The sequence below is a fragment of the Aspergillus japonicus genome (genome assembly GCF_003184785.1).
Source record: "Aspergillus japonicus CBS 114.51 unplaced genomic scaffold BO86scaffold_61, whole genome shotgun sequence".
Taxonomy (NCBI): domain Eukaryota; kingdom Fungi; phylum Ascomycota; class Eurotiomycetes; order Eurotiales; family Aspergillaceae; genus Aspergillus; species Aspergillus japonicus.
In genome coordinates, this window is record NW_020291698.1 from 30,312 (window position 1) to 49,913 (window position 19,602).

The window sequence follows — 19,602 nt, forward strand, 5'->3', positions numbered from 1 at the left end:
GACATACTAAAACACGATGGCCAGCTGCAGCAATTATCATATTCTGTGGCTGATTATCCCCTCCTCCTCCTCCTCCTCCTCCTCCCCCAGGTCCAGGTCCAGGTCTTGGCATCATTGCATCTAAATTGGTTTCGTTCTGGTATTGGCTCAATTACTGTAACCCGCAACTAATTGCTGAACCCCATGGAAGGCAGAAACGGAAAGAAAAAAAAAAAAAGAAAAACCAAAGACATAAATAGTCAAAGCCCCACAGTCGCCATGTAAATGACATACTAAAACACGATGGCCAGCTGCAGCAATTCACATCACCACCACCGAAAGAAGCAGATAAACCTCGGTATAGACAGCGTCAAACGAACAATCGAAGCCACACCACGACCAGAGTAGGAAACTCCTTCCGTGATCTCGTTGCAGTCGCTCGAGATCAAGGCCGGGGGGGTATCTTCATGCACTATGGACAGTATTCCGTTCCGGAAGGACAAAGAGGGAGAACGCCAGAACATGCAGCAATAGAAAGGAAAGAGAGAGAGAAAGACCCCGAACAAGAAAAGAAAAATAGGATTGCGAAAGCCCCAGTTGTTCCAACCCACCGATGCATAATTTCATCATTCATCACTTCATAAAGATTCCCGCAGCCGAGCGGTGCGTGCAGCTCCGAGTATACGAGAGAGGTCCAGGTTCTAGAACTCCGCGGCTATATCCAAAACAAAGAAAAGGTCGAGGAAACCCATGACAAGAGGCCAATGCCTCGTACTATACAACTCCCGCTCAAAACAAATGTAAAGAGAAAGAGCGGCGAGCCCGAGCAAGGTCGGTTTCGGATGCGGGATCGCTCAGGACGTGATCACCGGATGAAAATAGGGAAATACTCCTAAATCACAGACTTCATTCCCAATCAGAGGCCGTTTAGATAAAGAGCTTCGTGGCGCTTTTGTTCTCGCTGGTGGCGACAGCAACGAGCGCTTCCAGTCGACCCATTCCAGGTTCCCGGACCGAATGAGGAAGGAAATCGGACCGAAGGTCGCGTTTGCCGTAATGGCTGTCAGGTTGGGGGGCTAGAGGGGGGCAAGCCTGCATTCCAATCAGTGATCTGGCCCTCATCGTTGGTTCTGGTAACGTGTGCGTACTGTTTGAGAAGTTTCGGAGGCAAAAGACGGGTGATGCTGCTCCACATATCCATTGTTATGCACAATTGCGGGATGATACTCCAAAGATGCAGTAGACGGGGTATGAACTCCTTCGCTGCTGCTGGAATCTTCGGGTGACGTTCGCGTGGCCTGAGAGCTCATAGTAACACTGCTGAATGACGGAGCATGGCCATGTCCGCGAGATTCCTGCAGTTGCTGCTGGTAAGACGAGGATGGCCGGGAACCAACATTCTGGAGCTCGGCAATAGTTTGCTGGCTCCAATTTGCTGCATCTCGCTGAGATGGTTTGTCCCGAATATGAAGTCCGGTTAGGTTTGTGTGCAGGGACATATCCCAAGAGACGTGACCCCGTCGATGACCGGGGCCCGAAATTGGCGGTGCTGGTCGGCTAGCCGGTTGCGTGTAATTGAATCCTCCTCCAAAGTTGTAGTTCGGCGGTTGCTTGGTCGGGTTATCCATTTGCATGGGACTCGGTCGTCGAACGGGCGGGGTCAGTGGTCGGTGAGCCACTACCTTATCGAAACTCTCGATACCTGGCAGTCGCGGAGGCTGTTCCGCCGACCCATTGGTTTTCGCCGATGGATGGAACACTTCGGGGGTCTGGTAGTTACTGAGGCCACTAGTGGCTGGCCGAGGGACGGCAGACCAGGTCGAAGGGTGCCATGTCCTTCTGCGTAGATCGGCGTCCGAAGCTCCGTGATTCATCTCATCGCGAGACAGGGAGTAATTGGTGCTAACAGGGCTGGCATACACTCCTCCGTGCGCAACATACGCGGGGGGTGGAGCATAACCTGGAGGATAGACGTTGGCAGGCTGCGATGCGAATGGGTTTGCGCCTGATGGCACGGACAATCGACGGGCGGCTGTCTTGCCCTCCCAAAATCCCGAGGCCTGAGACACTGTGGACATTGGCGAAGCAATATGAGGGCTACCATGAGGCCCTGCCGCAAAGACATGGTGTGAAGGTGTGTAAGGGGAGCCACCGGCCTGCGGTCCTGGCAGGCCCCGCCCCGGAGGAGTGCTGGGAGCATCCAGCGTATCCATCAGTCGCGCTCGATCATTTGCCATCATCAACGGCGCAGGCCGACGGCGAAGCTCCTGCGGCTGACTGAATGTCGATGCAGTGGAGGTGATGCTCGAGGCAGAAAGGTTTCTGCTATGGCCCCTACTGTGAGTACCTTGACTGCCCGCCGTGCCCGCTCTCGCGCGACCCTGGGGACGCACGCGATCCGTTCGAATTTGTCGTTGGAATCTGGTCCCTGTCGCCGCCAGTGAGTCTCCTGGAATTTCCTCGTTGACGTGCACGGTTTGGGCATGCTGGCGCAGGTTGTCCAGTCGAGAAAAGCGGCGGGAGCAGTGACATTGAAACGGGCGCTCGCCAGTATGTTTCCGGATGTGCCGTGCCAGATGCTCGCTCCGTGTAAAACTCAAGTTGCATGGTGGGAAATCAGTGCAGTAGAAGCGTTGTCCCTTTTTCTTCTTCGATGGGGGAGCATTGTCCTTGTTGTCCTCGTTGTCAGAGCCTTCGCGTTCCACGTCCGAATCTCCATGTGCGGGCTCATCTGACGTTAACGATGCGCTGGTTTGCGAGTCTATCGGGCGGGTTGAGTCATCGTTGATATTTACATTCCGCGGAGTGCTCTCGTCCGTCTTGGTGCCTAAAGATGATGCAGCGTCGGAGCTGGGATGAGGGCGAGGGGTGGATGATGTCGTCGCGTCCTCCATGACTCGATCTTGTGGGGTGGACATAGTATTGACAGGTAAGAATGAAGACATATTGGCAGGAAGACGACTGTGGATTGGGCCCACAGCTATGTACTGTTGTCGATAACAGAAATGGTGGGATGACGGTCGACACACAAACTCGATCGGTTTCAAGGGAGAGGAATGGGGTGGGTTTCAAAATGTCAAAAACGCGGTGTCGATCGCACGGTGCAAAGTGGTCCTAGACATCATTGCGCAGTTAAGGTAAGCAGGTAATCCACATTACTATCAGGTGTAATTTATTTTCGAGGTTCCAGGAATTTTCGCCTCTCAAGATGCGGTAACTGAAACATCATGGGGGGGAAAGAGGGACCGAGGGGTTCGGTCGGTGAGAAACCGAGCTAGTCTGAAGGGCGAAAAATAGAAGAGAAAAAAAATAGCAAAACAACTTACACCGGAATGAAGAAGAATTCACTTGCCTCCCAAAGACCGAGCGAGGGGTGAGAGAGTAAGGAATGTTCAGAGAAGGATGATGGCGATGACTTGTTTAACCGAATGCCCGACGGCGATGGCGAAGCAAGGGTAGCCAGGTGGTACACGATAGATGGAAAGGAACGACCATTAGGTGCGAGAACGCATCGCTTACAGATCGGCCTGACCAAGAAAGGGCAGCGGGCACTCAGTCACGGGTAGATGGGTAGGTAGGCCGAAAGACGGGGAGGAAGAAAGAGAAGGACAGAGGAAGAGGAAGAGGAGGAAGTGGAAAGTGGAAAGATAGCGATGGGATGAGAAGAGTTGGAGAAATAAAGAGGGAGAGTGAGAGAGAGAGGGAGGCTGAGAACTCAGAGTGGTTTGTGGTGGTGAGTTATCAGTGTCAGTGATCAGTGGTAAGAGGTAAATGGAGTAAGGTTCAAGTTGGCGGCGGCGGCGGACTCGAGCGAGAGTTTCCCGTTCGGTGTCGAGTCCAGGAAGATTGTTGTTTGGGGAGTGCGGTGGTAGTGGTAGTGGTAGTGGTAGTGGTGGTGCAGTGGTGCAGTGGTGCAGTGGTGGTGGTGTGTTTGGTGGGTGGGTAATAGGTAGGTAAGAGTAAGTTAATGGGTACTGGACAAGGGTAAAGGTATGAGTAGGTAGGTATGACAGTTAGGACAGTCTGGACACCAACCCAGCCAAGACCTGGACTAGAGTGGAATAAAAATAGGAGGAATCGTAAACCGATCGGAAAGCCCCTGGTTTACGGATCGTCCGGGGAGGGCAAATCAGCCAAAATAAGATATATAGGTCAAGAGACAGGTCAAATCGGATGCCAGGCCAGCTCGAATATAAGATGATCGCTTCAATGTGACCCGTTTGAGAGGATTTGGTTGGGGAAAAACAAGGGAGATCCTTTTGGGTCTTTTTTTTGTTCTTTCTTCCTTCCTCCTTTCTTTCTTCCCTCTTCTGTTTAGTTAAAAAGGGACACCCGATTATATTGGCAAGAGAACCCAGACCCACAACCGATTTGAGGTCTACTAGGCGAGGATATACAGGCACCAGGACCACGGGACTCGGTGGTTCGCTAGCTCTCGGGAAAGGTATGCGGGGAAGATCCCAAAGGAAGGTTGGAAAGAAGACGAGTGATGCAGGTCAAACAGTTGAAGGGAAGAAGGATGGATGGTAGGATCGGATAGAAGAAGCAGGATAAATACGATTATTCACAGGAGGGGTGGATGGGAGGAAGTGGAAGGAAGAAAGAAGAGGATGAGTGAAGGATGAGTGAAGAAAGAAAGCAAGAGAGGGTAGATGATGAGCAATAGGAAGGGGGGAGGAGGGTAAGAGGAGGCTGATCAATCCGAAACTCAAGACCCAGTTGAGAAACAAGACAAGCCAGCAGGGACGGACGGCAGAGGAACGGACGGGCGAGGAGATGCATACAAGTACTGAGTACGGCGTGGAGTAGCCTGCCTGTAACCCGAGTGAGGATGACGGCAACCCACTCAGGCCAGGCCGAACAGGTTGAATGGTGACGACGATAGTACCGGGCGTCAGGACCACCTCACCTGGATCACCTCAGGACCACTTCAGGACCACCTCAGGGCCAGAAGGCACCCTACAGGAGGATAGCAACTGGGAGACTGGGAGGCTTATCGGAAACAACGGTCGACTGCGGCGAAACGAGGGGCAGGAGAGGGGAAAGGGAACCATGGACGGAGAAGGATGGGAAGGGAAGTATACTTTGTGGAGGAGAGAAGAAAGGGTCGTCGCAGTATCCAGCTTACCTATCAGGTATAACTACTAGTTACCAGGGTAAGAAGTGTATACAGACTGATGAATTGTACTGCATTTATTGTAGGTTCGATATTCAGCAGCAATTTGTTCCGGTCGGCTGGGATGGCGCCCATTCCTCAACACTTCATCGGCTGCCACGTTCTATGTGTAGGTATGGAATGAATTGGAAAACGCGACGAAGATCACCAAACCCAGATCATGATGATTTCGTCTACATTAGGTTCAGGCGAATCACTTTCACCCTTGAGGGGCGAGAGGGAATGCGCTACTGGATAGTGAACTGACGTTTTGATAGGTGAAACCCTCTCTAGCCCCAGGTACTGACGACTTGGTCCGGACCGACCGACACGAATCATCGACTGCATACCCGGTGGAGTTCTTTCCAGCTAGGATGAATTCATGGGCCACTCTTGGTCTCTTCTTGGCCTCATCGAGCCTTGGATGGTTCAGAACATTAGGTAGTGCGAGGGTACTTCTGGGATTTTCATTTCATTCATTCATTCATCATCAGTCCATCAGTCCATCATCAGGCTGGCGGGAAAGCATTTCCCTCCATCCCTTCTCCCCTCTCCTTCAATCCGATTGTTTTGATTCTAGAAAGAGACACAGACAAGAGAGTATGTGTACTATGTTGGGGTCCAGCACGAAGGGAAGTCTATCCTTGTAACTGATTGATATCGGGCATACATTGTAGCCAGTTGAGCAGATGGGGAGGAGGTAATACATACAATACGCGCCGGTATGAAACCCGTCTCAGGAACCCAGCGCTTAGCACTACTAATCGCCATGGCAATCCTTGCCCACCCCCACTCCCTCACTTTGAACCACTCAATAGAACTGGATAAGAGTCAGTGATGGAGAAGATTAGGAACTGACCGGGTAGTCTTCGGGTGAATGGGATGGGTTTGACACATTATTTTTTTTTCTTTCGGGGTTTCTCATCTTGATCAACGAGACTAGACCCTAGAAAGAGAGAGACTGACTGACTGACTGACTGACACTGGAGAACGAGGAGAACCAAAGGAAAAAGAGATCAGTCTCGACTCAAGTTCTTGGTCTCGGCAACCGTGGTCCCCCTCTCCATGAAAGGGTCCTCGACTGACCAACCAAGCCCATCATATACGGGCGCTCTCCGTCTTGTTGAGGCACCAGGTACGTTCAGGCGGCGAGGTGGGGCAAGGCAGCGCAGACGCATCCGATCGGCTGCTATTTCCTGTCCCTCAGGGATTGACTCGTAGAGAATTATGGTTGGCATGATTTCATGGATTGGAACCAGCTAGCTTGGATCGCTCGGATTCCAGGGCTGACCGGACAAGTGCTGGCAGAGACCCATGGACCACAACCTTCAGTGACGTTAACCACTTGGAACGAGCCGGGGGTGGCCCCTTTGTCCCCCGTACCTCACGTAACTTTGGCCATCAAGACAAAAAAGGTGGTAGAACAAGTAGTCGGTTCCCTCCTTCCCATTGATTTTGGGTTTCTGCAGAACCTTGTCGCTTCGCTACAGAGATCCGAACCTGATCACTGGGAGTGTATGCCTGGATGCCTGGATGCTATTATTTCAGAGATCAAGGAGGAGGGGAGAGAAAGCTGGCAACCCGTGACACATGAGCAGTTCGGAGAGCTCGGGGAGGTGGGGAGCTGCTGCTTTCGGGGACCGAACCATTCCTTCCTGACTCCTTGCGGTTCCACTCTCGGCATCAGGGCGATATACTCTGAGTGTTATGTACGTAGTGGTGACACTAGCAGCAAAAGGTATCGTATGTGTGTACTCATGTCCTAACTGAATTTAAGCAAGAAAATAGAGGTTATTGTATTGTAGGCTGCAACATAGATGACAGTGATTGTAATTGAGTAATCCAACCCACAGGCCTGGCAAGGAGCCAATATCAACCAGCCCGGAGAGGAGCAGCGAGGGAGAGGGGCTTCAGCATGGAATACGAACAGAAGGTCACACAGTCACACAGGAACCTTCAACTTCAGTTCCGGACCTTCCATTCCTGCAGTCAGGTGCAATTTTCCGGGAGCCGAACTCTGCAGCACCTTCAGTACCTGACATGGAAGGGAAACTTCTCGCAGGTACTCTGTAGCAGGTTTGCAATTCATGACATTTCCATCTCTCTCAAAATGCTACATTACTATGGTAATGCATGCTACTTAGTACTTTGAAAAATCTCTGGCGGGCTAGAACAGCGCCGACCACCAAGACAAACGGTACCTTGCTGTGACTTCCAGAATAAAGTCATGACTAACTTACTAGGTACTTTCTTCACTCTCCACAATGTTACCTTCCCATGTGCACTCCCCAGATTTCTAGCCCGCCCAGCAACAACACGGCGGCGGCGGCAGCAGCAGCAGCAGCAGCAGCTTCGTCGATGTCGTCGTCGATGTCGTCGTCACTATCATCGTCATCATCTATCCTCAATTTAAGATTCATGATCGATCAGGTCGTCGGAAAAGCTTGTTCCTGGCCACCAGCGACAGGAGCTGTCAAGCCCCTCCCTTCCACCAATGATCTAGGCATCATTGCCATATCCGGGGACCTCCTTCAAACTTCATACCTTCACGCCTGACCAAGATTTGCTGGTAAGGAGAGACTGGACTGAGGATATTAAACTCATTGAAAGACCTGGAGCAAACTCAAAAAAGAACCCAGAAGACAATTGCTCCCCACTTACTGACCACTCAATATTTACTTGCTTGCCACCTCCGCCGGGATCGCCCCCGACTGCAAACGGCACGGGAAGCACTGGAAGCTTCTTCCTGTCTATGACATCTCGCGAGAACTGTATCTCAAACACACAAGTCTATCTTGCGCCACTTGCTGGGTTATGATGTGCTTCTCTAGTCCCAATGAGCGCGGGTTTATGGGATGAAGTACTGTACTCCGTGAGGGGGTGTAGTCCGGATTGAGGAGAGTCAAGTATAGTACGGTACAAAGTGCATCCCCGCCCCCGGTCAGATAACATACGGCGCTACGCCGCAGGATCCCGCTTTGCCCTTCTGGCGTGTCGCGAATCGTGCTGGCTGTCACGCTCGCCTGGGAGGGATGGAGGCAATGCAAATGATGCATTAGTCTTTCCGCTTTGACGTTTTGACTCAGATCGTGGGCGTTGAGGGGTTCTCAGGTAGAATGTCCGTTCGCTTTCCTGGTTAGTCCCACTCTGTACTTCGTACGTCTAGACCCTACGACCTGCCCGCTGTTATCAGCAGGGGAATGAGCCGGATCAGAGTAAACCATGTCGGGTTCTGAGCTGCTAAAGCCCAGTATATTTTCTCGGTAGGTCTGCATGTATGTCAGGATGATGAAGCAAGGTCTCCTCGATAGGTTTTTAGCTCAGATTCACCCCCCACCAGATAGCTATGAACTACTGACGTATGTAGAGTACCGTACCTCCAGGGAGTGGCGGCAATGAGTGGTTCGGTCGACCCCAGGCCCTACCCCGCCAGTCACTAGTACTTTCTCCATATCCAATTGCTTGATCCAGGAGACCTTGTGCGTGTTCACAAGACGAATGTGACTAACACGTTAGCCCCCGTCCGGTTTCCAATAAGACTAGCGATTTGTTGGTAATAAAATCTTATCAAGTCGCAAACTACTCACGGTGCTACGGCGGAGTACGAGTATGAGTAGTAGATATCTATGCCTCACCTCTAGGATCGACCCCTCATGACCCCTCAATTGCCAGACCCTTGATCCATTCAACCTAGTCAAGCTTCCCCCATATCTATGCTGATGCAATGATTCTCTTTAACGGACGGTTCCATGCCATGATAACCACTGCACAGATAGCAGGCTACTATCTATCGAAAGCAGCATCTATAGCAGACCTCGGTATAGACTTGAACAGAGTATATACAGAGGACAACGTTTCATAGAAAGGCATCCGATTTGGGCCGGTATCGCATTGTCCATACAGCTTAAACCATTTTATCTCAAGTTTATCCGCATGGAAGCTCGCCCAGTTCTGTCATCACCCTCGAATGCTATACGAGCTTGGCAGTGCCGGAGAACACCACTCCAACTACGGAGTACAACCACCACACTGGACAGTTCACACACACACACACACACACACACACACACACACACACGTAAAATGAACAGATTGATTAGCCCCGACTAGCTCCAGGACTAAGTGCACTGCAGGAGCAGGAATCCCCCGTGTTTGGGTGATCGACGTGGCACTCCCACCGACCAATAAGCGCAAGCTCGTCATCTACTAGATCAATCACGGCGGGAGGGGAGAATCACCACAATATAGTTATAAGGAAAAATAGAATATTCTCATTTACCTTATCTGAGAACAATTGCACAGTGCCAGCCTACCGATAGTAAGGCTATACTCCGTACCTCAGTGGTAGCTGATCACACATGCCGCCAAAAACAGAACAGACAAACATGTGCAGTGCAGAACTAAACTTCCCACCTGCAGATTTGACGACCGAACCAAACTCCTGTTGCCCCTCCCACCAAGCAACTTAGGGGTGGAAGTAGACGCGACGCACACATCACCTCCTCCACACACCACATCCACCCACCCCCGCACACACACACACACACACACTGCCAGACACGCACACACGCGGGTGCCCCTCCGCCACTGAGGGGCAGAAGTTCAATCAGGTTTTCCCCAAGAACCTTTTGCCCCTTTTGCCAAGAGGATCCTGGATTTCGATTGTGGTTGGGGGTGGGTGGTTCTACCAAGGAAGAGGGGGAGGGACAATCAGCCAGCTGAGGGGGTGCCCGCTCCGTCGGGTTACAAAGCAACTAGCTAGTAACTTAAAAGAAGAGAAGAATGAACTATTGTGATGAGATGGATTATTTCCACCATGTTGCTCGGTACTCATTACCGGGGCGAAGGAAACTCAGGGTACGGTAGGTACTCCGTACCACCCCCTCATCCTTCCTTCCCTTCCTGCGCGTCCTCCTGACTTGATGGCATAATCAAGTTGTTTCAGATTGAGCAGGGATTGCCAATGCATCAACCTGTATCTCTCTGCCTCACCTTCTTGCTCGTACCTATCCTCTTTCTGCCACCCATCGGCCGAGAACGGCGATTCTCGTTTTCCTTCGCCCCCTTCAAGGGACAAGGCAGAAGTTCTTATCGCATGGACGGGGGAAAAGAAAGAGGGGAGACAGGAGTAAACTGAGAAAGCGGGGTTTGTGAATTAACCACTACTCGACTACCAGTTGATCTATACTTCTGTTCTTTATCCCCTCCTGGTTTTTTTGTTTGAGTCTAAGGCTTGGGGCGCGTGCACTGGCAGGCATCCTCTTGCGTTTCCCAATTGTTCAGCTCTACGGTACCGGCCAGTAGTTCTACAGTAAGCCTACTCAGTAACGTTAGGTGACACGATAACCTACTGTAGACTCCGTAGTAGATAAGGGGCCCCCTCCTCCCCTCCCCCTCACTATCTAGTCCCCCTCCCTCCCTATGTGACATAAGCTCCCCGGGTTCCCCTTCCCCCTTTCCCCCCCCTCAAACAAAAAGCTCGGCCACAGTACAAAGCAGGTACCTGCGTTGCGCTTGCAATGCTTGTATTTATGTACCTGGTGATATTAGTCAGGCTCCCACCTTCTCTCCCTCGGAGATTCTGCACTGTGTATACATCTTCCCAGTGTAAATCACTTCTCGTCTATCTAATCTACTGCACTGTACCCATTCACACAGTTCTCCGAATGTAACGATAACCGTCAAAAACCAACCAAGATCCACAAACAGGCACAGTGAATATATCAGATAGCGTCCACGCTTAGACTGACACTTACGTAGTCCCTAACAAACACAGTAGTTCAAAGCAGAGATCTCTTGTAATCAGATCATGATCAACAAACAATGGGGCCGGGTCCCGCTTTTTTTTTTTTTTTTTTTTCTAATAAGGTCATCGTTACGCTGACGTCTTGCAATTGCTGCGCCGCCCGTTTGGCTGGTACTTTGCGCCTGCTTTCTTGGGATCGATTCTACATAGTATGTACTCCTATGAACTTGGAACTCGCTACAGGGATTTTCCAGACAAAACTAGGAGAACCATCCACAGATCCTGATATTGAGAAACAAATCCTTGCTTGATCGGGATTCTCAGTTAGCTTGCATGAGATTGTATAATGAGAAGGGAGGGGAGGGAAAAGCTCGATATAGCTGACGAACCGATTCGCCTGTCTGTCAGCTTGACACGCACACGCCATCCTCAAGCCCTTTTCCTTTTCAACCTGTTGCCTGTTGCCCTACCATGAGTCATGCATGGAACTATTCATGTACATACATGGTATGGTAAGTTGGATGAGTATGGGGCTGAGGCTGAGTAAACACCCTGCATGACGCCGCTTCTGGACGATATGTGGCAAATCGTAGGTACGGTAACCACTACAGATACTCATACATTCATGCACCAAGAACGAAGCAGAGAATTTTAAGGCTTATGCTTCTACTTACACTTACGCTTACGCCTTCCGATGCTAGCCGCGACAGAACTCCTTCTGGAAATTTCATTTCAAACTGGAGTTTGTCCAAAAGATTACCTGGACCCGAGAGAGAGAGAGAGGACACGCATACTTCAAATGAAGAAGCCGTCAGCTGATGTTCGATGCGCTGTACCTGAGCTGGACATGATCCCTGCGTATTTTCACATGCTTTGTGCGTTTGCTTGCTCTTCGTTTTCTTGCTTGATGTGGTGGTGTGTACACCATAAAATCGGTACAGCGGGCATGCTTCATTCCTGGGATGCAATGGTTGTACAATACGGTAGTTTCAGATGTACATATCGTTTTTTCCCGGGGGTTACCAATTTCCTTAAGAGGCTATTGTCCACCGGTTTCTATTATATTGTATGGACAACAGAGAAAAAAAGGCCTTCGTCCTACACCGTCTGTCTTGCTTCATTTATCCAACACACTGGCAATCGAACTGACCATGACCGCTGCCTCCCGTTCCCAATTCCTCCCCGTCGCCGGCTCGCCACCCAGTCGCTTTTCGGTCCCCAACACAGAAGTGGGCAGCTGGGAGCCCCGCAGAACACATTCCTTGACTTCCTTCTTGATGCGATCGCGATTGGAGCGCAAGGTCCGCGCCGACACGCCCCCACGGTTGACGATCTCCTGTACCCGAGCCGTGAGGTACGACGCCAGGGATCGCCAGAAATATGAGGGGAGGGAGGATGTGTCGAGAGAAGTGAGCAGCGGCTGGAGCAGGTTGTTTCTGCTGCTGCCGGACTGGGGCTGTGATTCACTCTGAACTCCGTCGCGGTTGGTGGGGGTAGCCACCGGCTGGGCAGAAGGGAAGAGTGGATGTGGCGGTGGGCGAAGATGGTTGAGCACGGCCTCCAGAGCGAAGATATCCTGGCATCGCGCGGACAGGTCGGCAAGCGTCCGCTCGAGGGTCGGTAGCATCGACAGTGACCGCGTGAGGTTGCTCAGGGAGGTGGAGATGGCCGTGTGCATGTACCCCTGCAGCGTAGAAAGGAGAAGCTCGGGGACGAAGTCCGCCGCGGAGTTCAACGTCTTGGGCACCGGCGACAGTAGATACAGGATGTTGACGGCGGACACCAGACGGGCCCTGGCATCGCGCGCTTGCCTGTAGCCCGACTGTGTCTGGGAGCTCGCGCCGCCGGAGATGTTCGACATGGAGAATCGCGTAATGGCCTGCTGTGCCCGTGCCTTGACCATGTTCTCGGCCGGCAGGACGAGCTCCGCTCGCAGTGTCCGGACGACCTTGACTCGGTCAAGCCCGTAGCCTTCCTCGCCCTGGCCGGTCTCGGAGAGCATACGCCGTAAACTGACAATGGCGGAGGCGGCGCGCTCCAGCGTGCGGTAATCATCCCGACCGGTGACGGGTGACGTCGTCCCTTCGATGCCACCGATCTCTGCCAGCTGGCTTTCCAGCTGTCTGCCGAGAGACAGGCAGCGCGCCACGGCTCGTGCGAGTCGCACAGTGGCCAGGGATTTCTCGGCCGCCAACCGAGCCTCGTCTGCGGCCTCCCACTTGCTGAAGACCTCCTTTTCGAGGCGCTCATACCCCTGCGTCACAGAGGCGATCTGGTCCTCGGCCTCCTTGAGGATGTGACTGGCTGCATCGGTCTGGTCGCGCGTGTGCGTCAGCAAGGGGAGGGCTGATTTGGTGGTCAGCGCATGGATGTGGGTGTCGATCTCTTGGAGATCGAAGAGGACCCGCGAAAGCGGGGTAGACAGATCCAGCGGTGTGTCTGTCGCATTGTTGGTGGCTACAACAAGGGAGTTGGCGAACGAGGCGGGTGAAAAGTCCGGGTCTAGAAAGGCCTCATAATCTATGTACGATGGTTCCGCATCCGCCATAGTGGGTGTCGCTTTGACTCACTCTCTCTTCCACGGGGCGGGTGCTCAATAAGAGAATAGAGAGCTCAAGAATTGAAGGGGTATCAGAAGAAAGAAAAACGGACTGGGATGGAGGAACGAAACTCAAAAGGAGCTTGGGTATCACCGTATCAAACAAAGCAGAAGGAACACAGGTTCACGGCACGGGCTTCCTGGGGATTCGGTAGAGCATGGGGTAAACAAAGCTAGATGTAGTCAACTCTTCCATGTGACAGTCCCAGCAACAGTCATCATCGGCTCAATTGCCTGGGGGGGTGATCGAACGAGCAGCAAGAGGAGACTCGGATGGATGCTGTATTCATGCCATGTGTCGGCCGGGATGGAGGATGGATGGGAGTTGACCAGAACTCGCTTGGTGGATTAGTCAGCCTGCATAAAACCACTTCTATGCATCCATGGGGATGTATACATCGGCCAGCTCAAAGGTGCATTTCGATGAACAGCTTTTATCGACCAAAACAAGGGGAGTTTCTCCGGAGAGTATTTCATCACTCCGTACTATAACTACATTACCTCTTATAGTGCGGGATTATTATCTATCGATACATCCAATTCGGCCCTCTGCAGCTCAGTCATGGTCTGTCAGCATACACTTCCAAGCTTTGAGCTAAGCACCATACATTAGACAACTGTAATGGCTCCTAGTCTGTTAATTACTATGCAGGACTGAGTATATAAGGAGCTTCATATCTAGAGACGGGATGACAGCAATCTTGGCGTGTGAGACCTACACATGAGTTCACTGCATGTTCATAACAATTCGGTTTCAATATCAACAACTAACGAGCTACTCTAACGAATTACTCTGGAATCTAGAACCACTTCACCCTTGCATAGCCTATTGGCTCGACAATAATGCCGATAGTACTTTCTGAGCTTGAAGTACTTCGTCGGTTGTCTTTGCCAGATCTCCTCCTCGCCGTCTCCGGGGCAGTAGTCACGACTACAGAGAGACAAAAGAAGCTCCCATGCCTAGAACCGCTGACAGCGATCCCCTCAACCATCAAGAGCAATTTCATCCACGCTGCACCTTCCTCAATATCCCCGAGACCCGAGGCATCATACTCCACTTCTCCCCCTCGGACCGCAGCTCCACAACCTCCCAATCCGCCGACTTGAAGAGGATATCGGCTATCGGGCGATCCAACCGACACCCATCCAACGCCACGGGCCACACCAGATTCCAGACCTCTATGCTCTCCATGTCAGCTCTTCCCTCCCTCCCACGATACTCTATACATAATCACACAGGGGAAACATACTCTGCACGGCCCAGGTAACCCAGTCCTCACTCGCCCCGTGCTCCCAGACGACCAACTCGCCGCCGGGCTTCAGCAACCGCCAGAGCTGGGCGACCACCTCCTCCGGGTGCTCGACGGAGCACAGCACCCCGAAGCTAGTCACGCAGTCGACGCTCTCCGTGACGAGCCCGTGCCTCTCGAGGGCCGTGGTGTCCATGACATCGTAGAACACCGGCACGTACAGGGCGTCCAGCTGCAGCGCCTCGATCCGGGTGGTCAGCGCATCGCGGAACGCCGCGTTGGGCTCCACGCCGTAGATAGTGGTGATCTGGTCGGTCTTGTACCGGTGCAGCTGGTTGCCTGATCCGGGGCCGAGCTCGAGGACGGTGCCGTGGGCGGCGGCCGCGAGCGCGGGCAGGGAGGTTGTGTCCTCGAAAGCGATGAAGTGCGGTGCTTTTTTTTTGTCTTGTGTTAGTTGCATGCCCCCATGCCATTGGAGAGAACTGATTGACGGGCTTGACGTACCAACTTCCGTGAACCACTGCGCGAACGCGCGGCGCTGGACTGAGATCCCCGGTTCATGGTCGGTGGATCTGTAGACCGTCCATATGGCTGGGCGGTTGTCAGTATGCTTTTCAATCCTATAAGCCGGAGGGGAGGGGGCTGGCCCTTACACTTAAAGGCACCGATCAGTGGGTTATACTTATCAAAATAGCTGCGAAGGCGGATTTTCAGGTCGAACCCCATTGTAAACTAGCTTGTGTGGGAGATTCGCGGCGGTCTTATCTGTTGGTGTCCTGTACTAACCGGGGTTGCAGGACACGGGCTTTATATATGCGGGCAAGCGAGACGGAGCTAAGCAGGATATGGTCATGCTGTTCGAATCCTTCTGACTCCCAATTATATCCCGCACCTCCCGGCACATGTTGATTCTTGTGCTTGCTTATCTGCATGGTTCTGTTCGGTGCTGCTGTATTTGCAGCGGCTTGGTTGCGTCTATTGCTGGCCGTCCACCTGCTTGGTGGTTGTGTGTTCTATGCACGGGATTGGTATGTTCTGTTAGGTGTCTGTTTGTCTATCTCGTTCTTGTAATCCGTTGTGTTTACTCTCCTCAGTGGGCCTCCTTCGTATCCCATCTCCAAATCAATCGGATATATATGCTGAAGCATTCATGAACACACCAAGCAAGAAATATTGCAACCCTGTCGATTGAAAGGGTAAGAATTAATTCCTATATACGTAGAATGTTGTCAACTACACCAGACGCATCTACTAGGAAGTTGACTGTAGCTGAACCTCTAACTGGCCATGCTTGTTCAAGACTAGAGCTAATTATCAGAAGCTCCTATATCCCGCCTCGCTTACACAGCACTTGCTACTAAACAGGGTGATATATGCATGATGCACAGCCCTAATATCAATCAAGGCAAGATGGCCGAGTTGGTCTAAGGCGTCAGGTTAAGGTTACCTTAACACAACAGCTTCACAGCTTCCTGATCATCGTTTGATGGCGTGGGTTCGAATCCCACTCTTGTCATTGCTTTTTGCATCTTGTTCGCATTCATCCCCATGGCTGGGTAGTGGGGAGTACCGCCTGCCCCGCACACTCCGCAGATAGAGATAGATAAGCACACTACTACACCAACTCTTCTGCACCCTCATGTGAGCAGTCGTTTTTCCCTTTTCAGCAGAGATGTGTGTATTGTTCTTGCCTCGACAGAAGCAGACTTCCTACCGCCAACCAAGAACTCCAAATGGCTTCCTAAATCCGACAATCAATTTGATCCTTCTTTAGCATCCTGAAATCGTAACATACTCGACGTATATACTCTGTTACCACTGCACCAGGCAGCCACCCCCCCCACGAGATCAGCACCCCTACTGTAGAACTCTCCCATTGGTCTCCTCAACGATCAGCTCAAACTCTGGCTGGAACTCCGTATAGAAGTTGTGCTATGCATCAAATCACAATCAGCGGCACTTTCTTGACACAGAAGTGACGTAGAGGAAATTCTCACCGCGCCCTGCACAGCATCAGCCGTATACTTCGCCACCTCATCGGAGATGATCTTCTTCTGGATCCCGTTCGCAGCAGCCGCATCCGCCAACAGCTGCGAGTAACAGGCATTGTCCAAGCTCGAAAAGAGGAAAGCCGCCTCATCGACAGTCCGACCCACGGTCAGAAGACTAGATGCTGACATGTTAGCCTGGCTTCTCGTCGAGGCCCTCACCAGCTTGCGTAATGGTCGGTACAGATGCTCTCAGAGAGGAAGAGAGAGCGACGTACCCGTGATTCTGCAAAATACACGCCAGATTCTCCTTCCCCAGCGCCTCGGCAATCTGCCGTCCCTCATCCTGGGCAAGGGCAATACCGCCATGATCATCGTATACACTGAGTCGGCCGTAGAAGTTGCATGCATCTGATTTGTGTGGTTGTCATCATCAGCATCGAGTCACCAAGAGCAAAGACAAGAAAGCAAGCAAGAAAGAAACGAACCCTGCGTCAACATCTCCACCGGCTTCCCAAACGCACTCCACGTCTTCCCATACACGGAATGCGTATGCGCCGCGGCGATCACGTCCGGCCGCGCCTTGTGGATTTCCGAGTGAATCATGAACCCAGCCTCGTTGATGGGCAGCTGGGCGCCACCCTCGGTGACATAGCCGTCCGCGTCCACCAACACCAGATCCGAGGCCTTGATGGACGAGAAGTGTTTGGCGAAGGGGTTCATCCAGAAGTGGTCTTTTAGGATGGGGTCTACACGGTTGATATAGATGGTTAGTCTTTGTTCTCGTATGATGTTTTCTGCTTACGAAGAAGCTCGCCTCGCTATATTCGGAAGAGGGGGGAAGGCACCTCGCATAGAGATATGGCCCGACACCCCATCGCCGTAGCCCTTCTTGCCAAAGTATCGAAAGGCAGCGGCCATGTGCTCCTTCATCCACTGCCGCTGGGCATAGGCATCGGTGAACGTGGGGATCCCCCGCAGCTTGAGGGTGCCACTACGCGTGCCCCGCGCCAGGGCCTGGAAGGCCTTATCGCTGGCGGCATCGCCGGGGTGGAAGTTGTTGTGGTTGACGGCGGCGGGGCCGGCAACGACGGGGAGCGTGCGCTGTTCCGCTGGCGGGGCTTGGGTGATTGTTGTGGACATTCTGGGTCAAATTATGGGAACTAGGGACCAGGGTGAGCTATGAGGAAGAGGATGACAATTGTCAGGCCTGAACGAGGGGCATCCGATGGTTTTATTACCTTTTGACTTGGACTTACTCCATATCGTCAAGTAGGCAAGTGACTTCGGCCCCGCTGGATGAAATTGGGTTATCAGCTTATCTCCGGCACTTCAGATAGGCTCATCTCGCCGATGCGCCTTCCACGAACAAATCACTTACTCTTTTGGTTGGCAGGGTTGAACTTATACTTGCCTAATTGAACCCCCCAGCTAGACAACGTGACGATAAGAGACCTGAGGTAAATTCGACCACCCGCTCCATGATCAGTATTCATCCTTGCCTTTTTATACTGGGCAACTTTCTAGCATTGCCGTATTTCCCAACCCGTATCTCTGGGTAACAAGAGTATATAAACCATATTGCCCGCACGTATGCTATAAACTGTAACCAGACTGAGTACTCCAGGTCAAGAAGTAAACATATATAACACAGAGAGAAGAAAAAGTAAAACGAGAGAAAAAAAATACCACCACAGCAACGCCATCTATACAGGTACCAGCCAGCCAGGGTATACTTGAAGAAAAGAAAAAAGGACAACTATGCCGGGAAAATCGCTCAATGTTACATTGACAAGCATATGCACCTCTCTCCCCACACTCAGCAGAAAAGCATGGAAAGGCAACCGGATCGTCTCGAGGCTACACAGCCCGATCACCCGTGCCCTTCAACAGGCTCATCTCATATTCATCTCCCCCGTCTGGAAGGTTGCGGCCCCGTCCACGACCCCGCGACAGAGAGAAGGACTCGTCAGCACCATCAGCCTGCGGCTGAGACGAGCCTCCCGCCGTACGCCCCGTGTTGTTACTGCCAGACATGCCCCCGAAGCTGATCGGTTGCAATTCCCGCCACCGACACGCCCAGATCCCCAAAAACGTCATGAGAGCGGCACTGGCGCATTGTAGGCCCCACCAGAGCCAGTTCGAGGGCACGGAGCGAGTGTAGAAGACGGTGATGATTAGGTGCAAGAAGTGTATCGTGAGCGCAAAGTCGGGGATGAGTTTCGAGCGCGACACGAGAAGTAGAAGATAGACCACCCTGAGCGTGAGCGAGCCACTGTTAGCAACTCCCATCATCTCTACCCAGAAGCAATGGGGATGGATGGGGGGGCCCCCGGGCTTACCCTATCCCACTGTTCAATATCCATACCAACCCTAGCATCCACCCTACAGTGGTATCTCCTCTCAAGGCATTCCAGTTCAGAACGAGATCGAACGAGAACGGAGTACCGTAGACAAGCGTCGTAAATAGTATCAGAGCCGTCGCGGACACATAGTAGGCACTTTGAAGGAGGGCAATCTTTCGCACGATCTTCAAAGGTGGGAGGTCAGTCCGAGCCCCCGCAGGAGGCGGACGTCGGCGCGGGGGCATGAATTGCAGATGCGCTTATGGAGCTTGCGGCAAAAAAAATGTTCTGTCGAGACTCCACCGAGTGCTCGCGCGAAAGACTGGTGAGAGGCTCAATGAGGTTCGGTGTGCTGTCCGCCGGGACTTGTGAATGTGCCGTTGGGTTTCGCCTGTCGTGGAAGACTGCCTGCCTGCCTTGTATACAGATTATATCGAAGGATCGCGAGTAATAAAAGTTCCGCCCGGCAGCAGCTTGTATGGCGACAACAAAGACTCGAGAAAATGTCGCCAGGTGGCTGGAAAGTGGGAGGTTTGTTTG

General features: G+C 52.2%; 6 protein-coding genes and 1 non-coding gene across 7 annotated transcripts; 1 reads left to right on the forward strand and 6 right to left on the reverse strand.

The window, feature by feature from the left end:
- Positions 1 to 906: 906 nt before the first annotated feature.
- BO86DRAFT_321413 (C2H2-type zinc finger protein) lies at positions 907 to 2,924 on the reverse strand (the record flags this gene model as incomplete). Its single annotated transcript, XM_025668342.1, has 2 exons — positions 907 to 1,071; positions 1,128 to 2,924. 2 exons carry the CDS (start codon positions 2,922 to 2,924, stop codon positions 907 to 909), a joined length of 1,962 nt encoding a protein of 653 aa, XP_025524056.1.
- Positions 2,925 to 7,057: 4,133 nt separating this feature from the next.
- On the reverse strand, positions 7,058 to 7,554 carry BO86DRAFT_439162 (uncharacterized protein; the record flags this gene model as incomplete). Its single annotated transcript, XM_025676149.1, has 3 exons — positions 7,058 to 7,247; positions 7,282 to 7,339; positions 7,406 to 7,554. The coding sequence occupies 3 exons, from the start codon at positions 7,552 to 7,554 to the stop codon at positions 7,077 to 7,079; spliced, it is 378 nt and encodes a 125-aa protein (XP_025524057.1). The 3' UTR covers positions 7,058 to 7,076.
- A 3,982-nt stretch (positions 7,555 to 11,536) lies between these two features.
- Positions 11,537 to 13,746, reverse strand: BO86DRAFT_369150 (Golgi transport complex subunit COG5). The gene has a single exon (XM_025670229.1). The coding sequence runs from the start codon at positions 13,426 to 13,428 to the stop codon at positions 11,998 to 12,000; it is 1,431 nt and encodes a 476-aa protein (XP_025524058.1). The 5' UTR covers positions 13,429 to 13,746; the 3' UTR covers positions 11,537 to 11,997.
- A 736-nt stretch (positions 13,747 to 14,482) lies between these two features.
- Positions 14,483 to 15,482, reverse strand: BO86DRAFT_369155 (class I SAM-dependent methyltransferase; the record flags this gene model as incomplete). Its single annotated transcript, XM_025670230.1, has 4 exons — positions 15,383 to 15,482; positions 15,234 to 15,320; positions 14,730 to 15,161; positions 14,483 to 14,658 (listed from the first exon to the last, which is right to left on the reverse strand). Exons 1-4 carry the CDS (start codon positions 15,453 to 15,455, stop codon positions 14,483 to 14,485), a joined length of 768 nt encoding a protein of 255 aa, XP_025524059.1. The 5' UTR covers positions 15,456 to 15,482.
- A 651-nt stretch (positions 15,483 to 16,133) lies between these two features.
- BO86DRAFT_t260 lies at positions 16,134 to 16,245 on the forward strand. The gene has a single exon. It is a non-coding gene; the product is annotated as a tRNA-Leu (tRNA).
- BO86DRAFT_369157 (class II aldolase/adducin domain protein) lies at positions 16,242 to 17,971 on the reverse strand. The gene is made up of 5 exons (XM_025670231.1): positions 17,566 to 17,971; positions 17,206 to 17,466; positions 16,996 to 17,128; positions 16,727 to 16,895; positions 16,242 to 16,661 (listed from the first exon to the last, which is right to left on the reverse strand). The coding sequence occupies exons 1-5, from the start codon at positions 17,858 to 17,860 to the stop codon at positions 16,587 to 16,589; spliced, it is 933 nt and encodes a 310-aa protein (XP_025524060.1). The 5' UTR covers positions 17,861 to 17,971; the 3' UTR covers positions 16,242 to 16,586.
- A 313-nt stretch (positions 17,972 to 18,284) lies between these two features.
- On the reverse strand, positions 18,285 to 19,592 carry BO86DRAFT_369160 (protein SYS1). Its single transcript, XM_025670232.1, has 2 exons — positions 19,060 to 19,592; positions 18,285 to 18,974 (listed from the first exon to the last, which is right to left on the reverse strand). Exons 1-2 carry the CDS (start codon positions 19,305 to 19,307, stop codon positions 18,578 to 18,580), a joined length of 645 nt encoding a protein of 214 aa, XP_025524061.1. The 5' UTR covers positions 19,308 to 19,592; the 3' UTR covers positions 18,285 to 18,577.
- Positions 19,593 to 19,602: the final 10 nt, after the last annotated feature.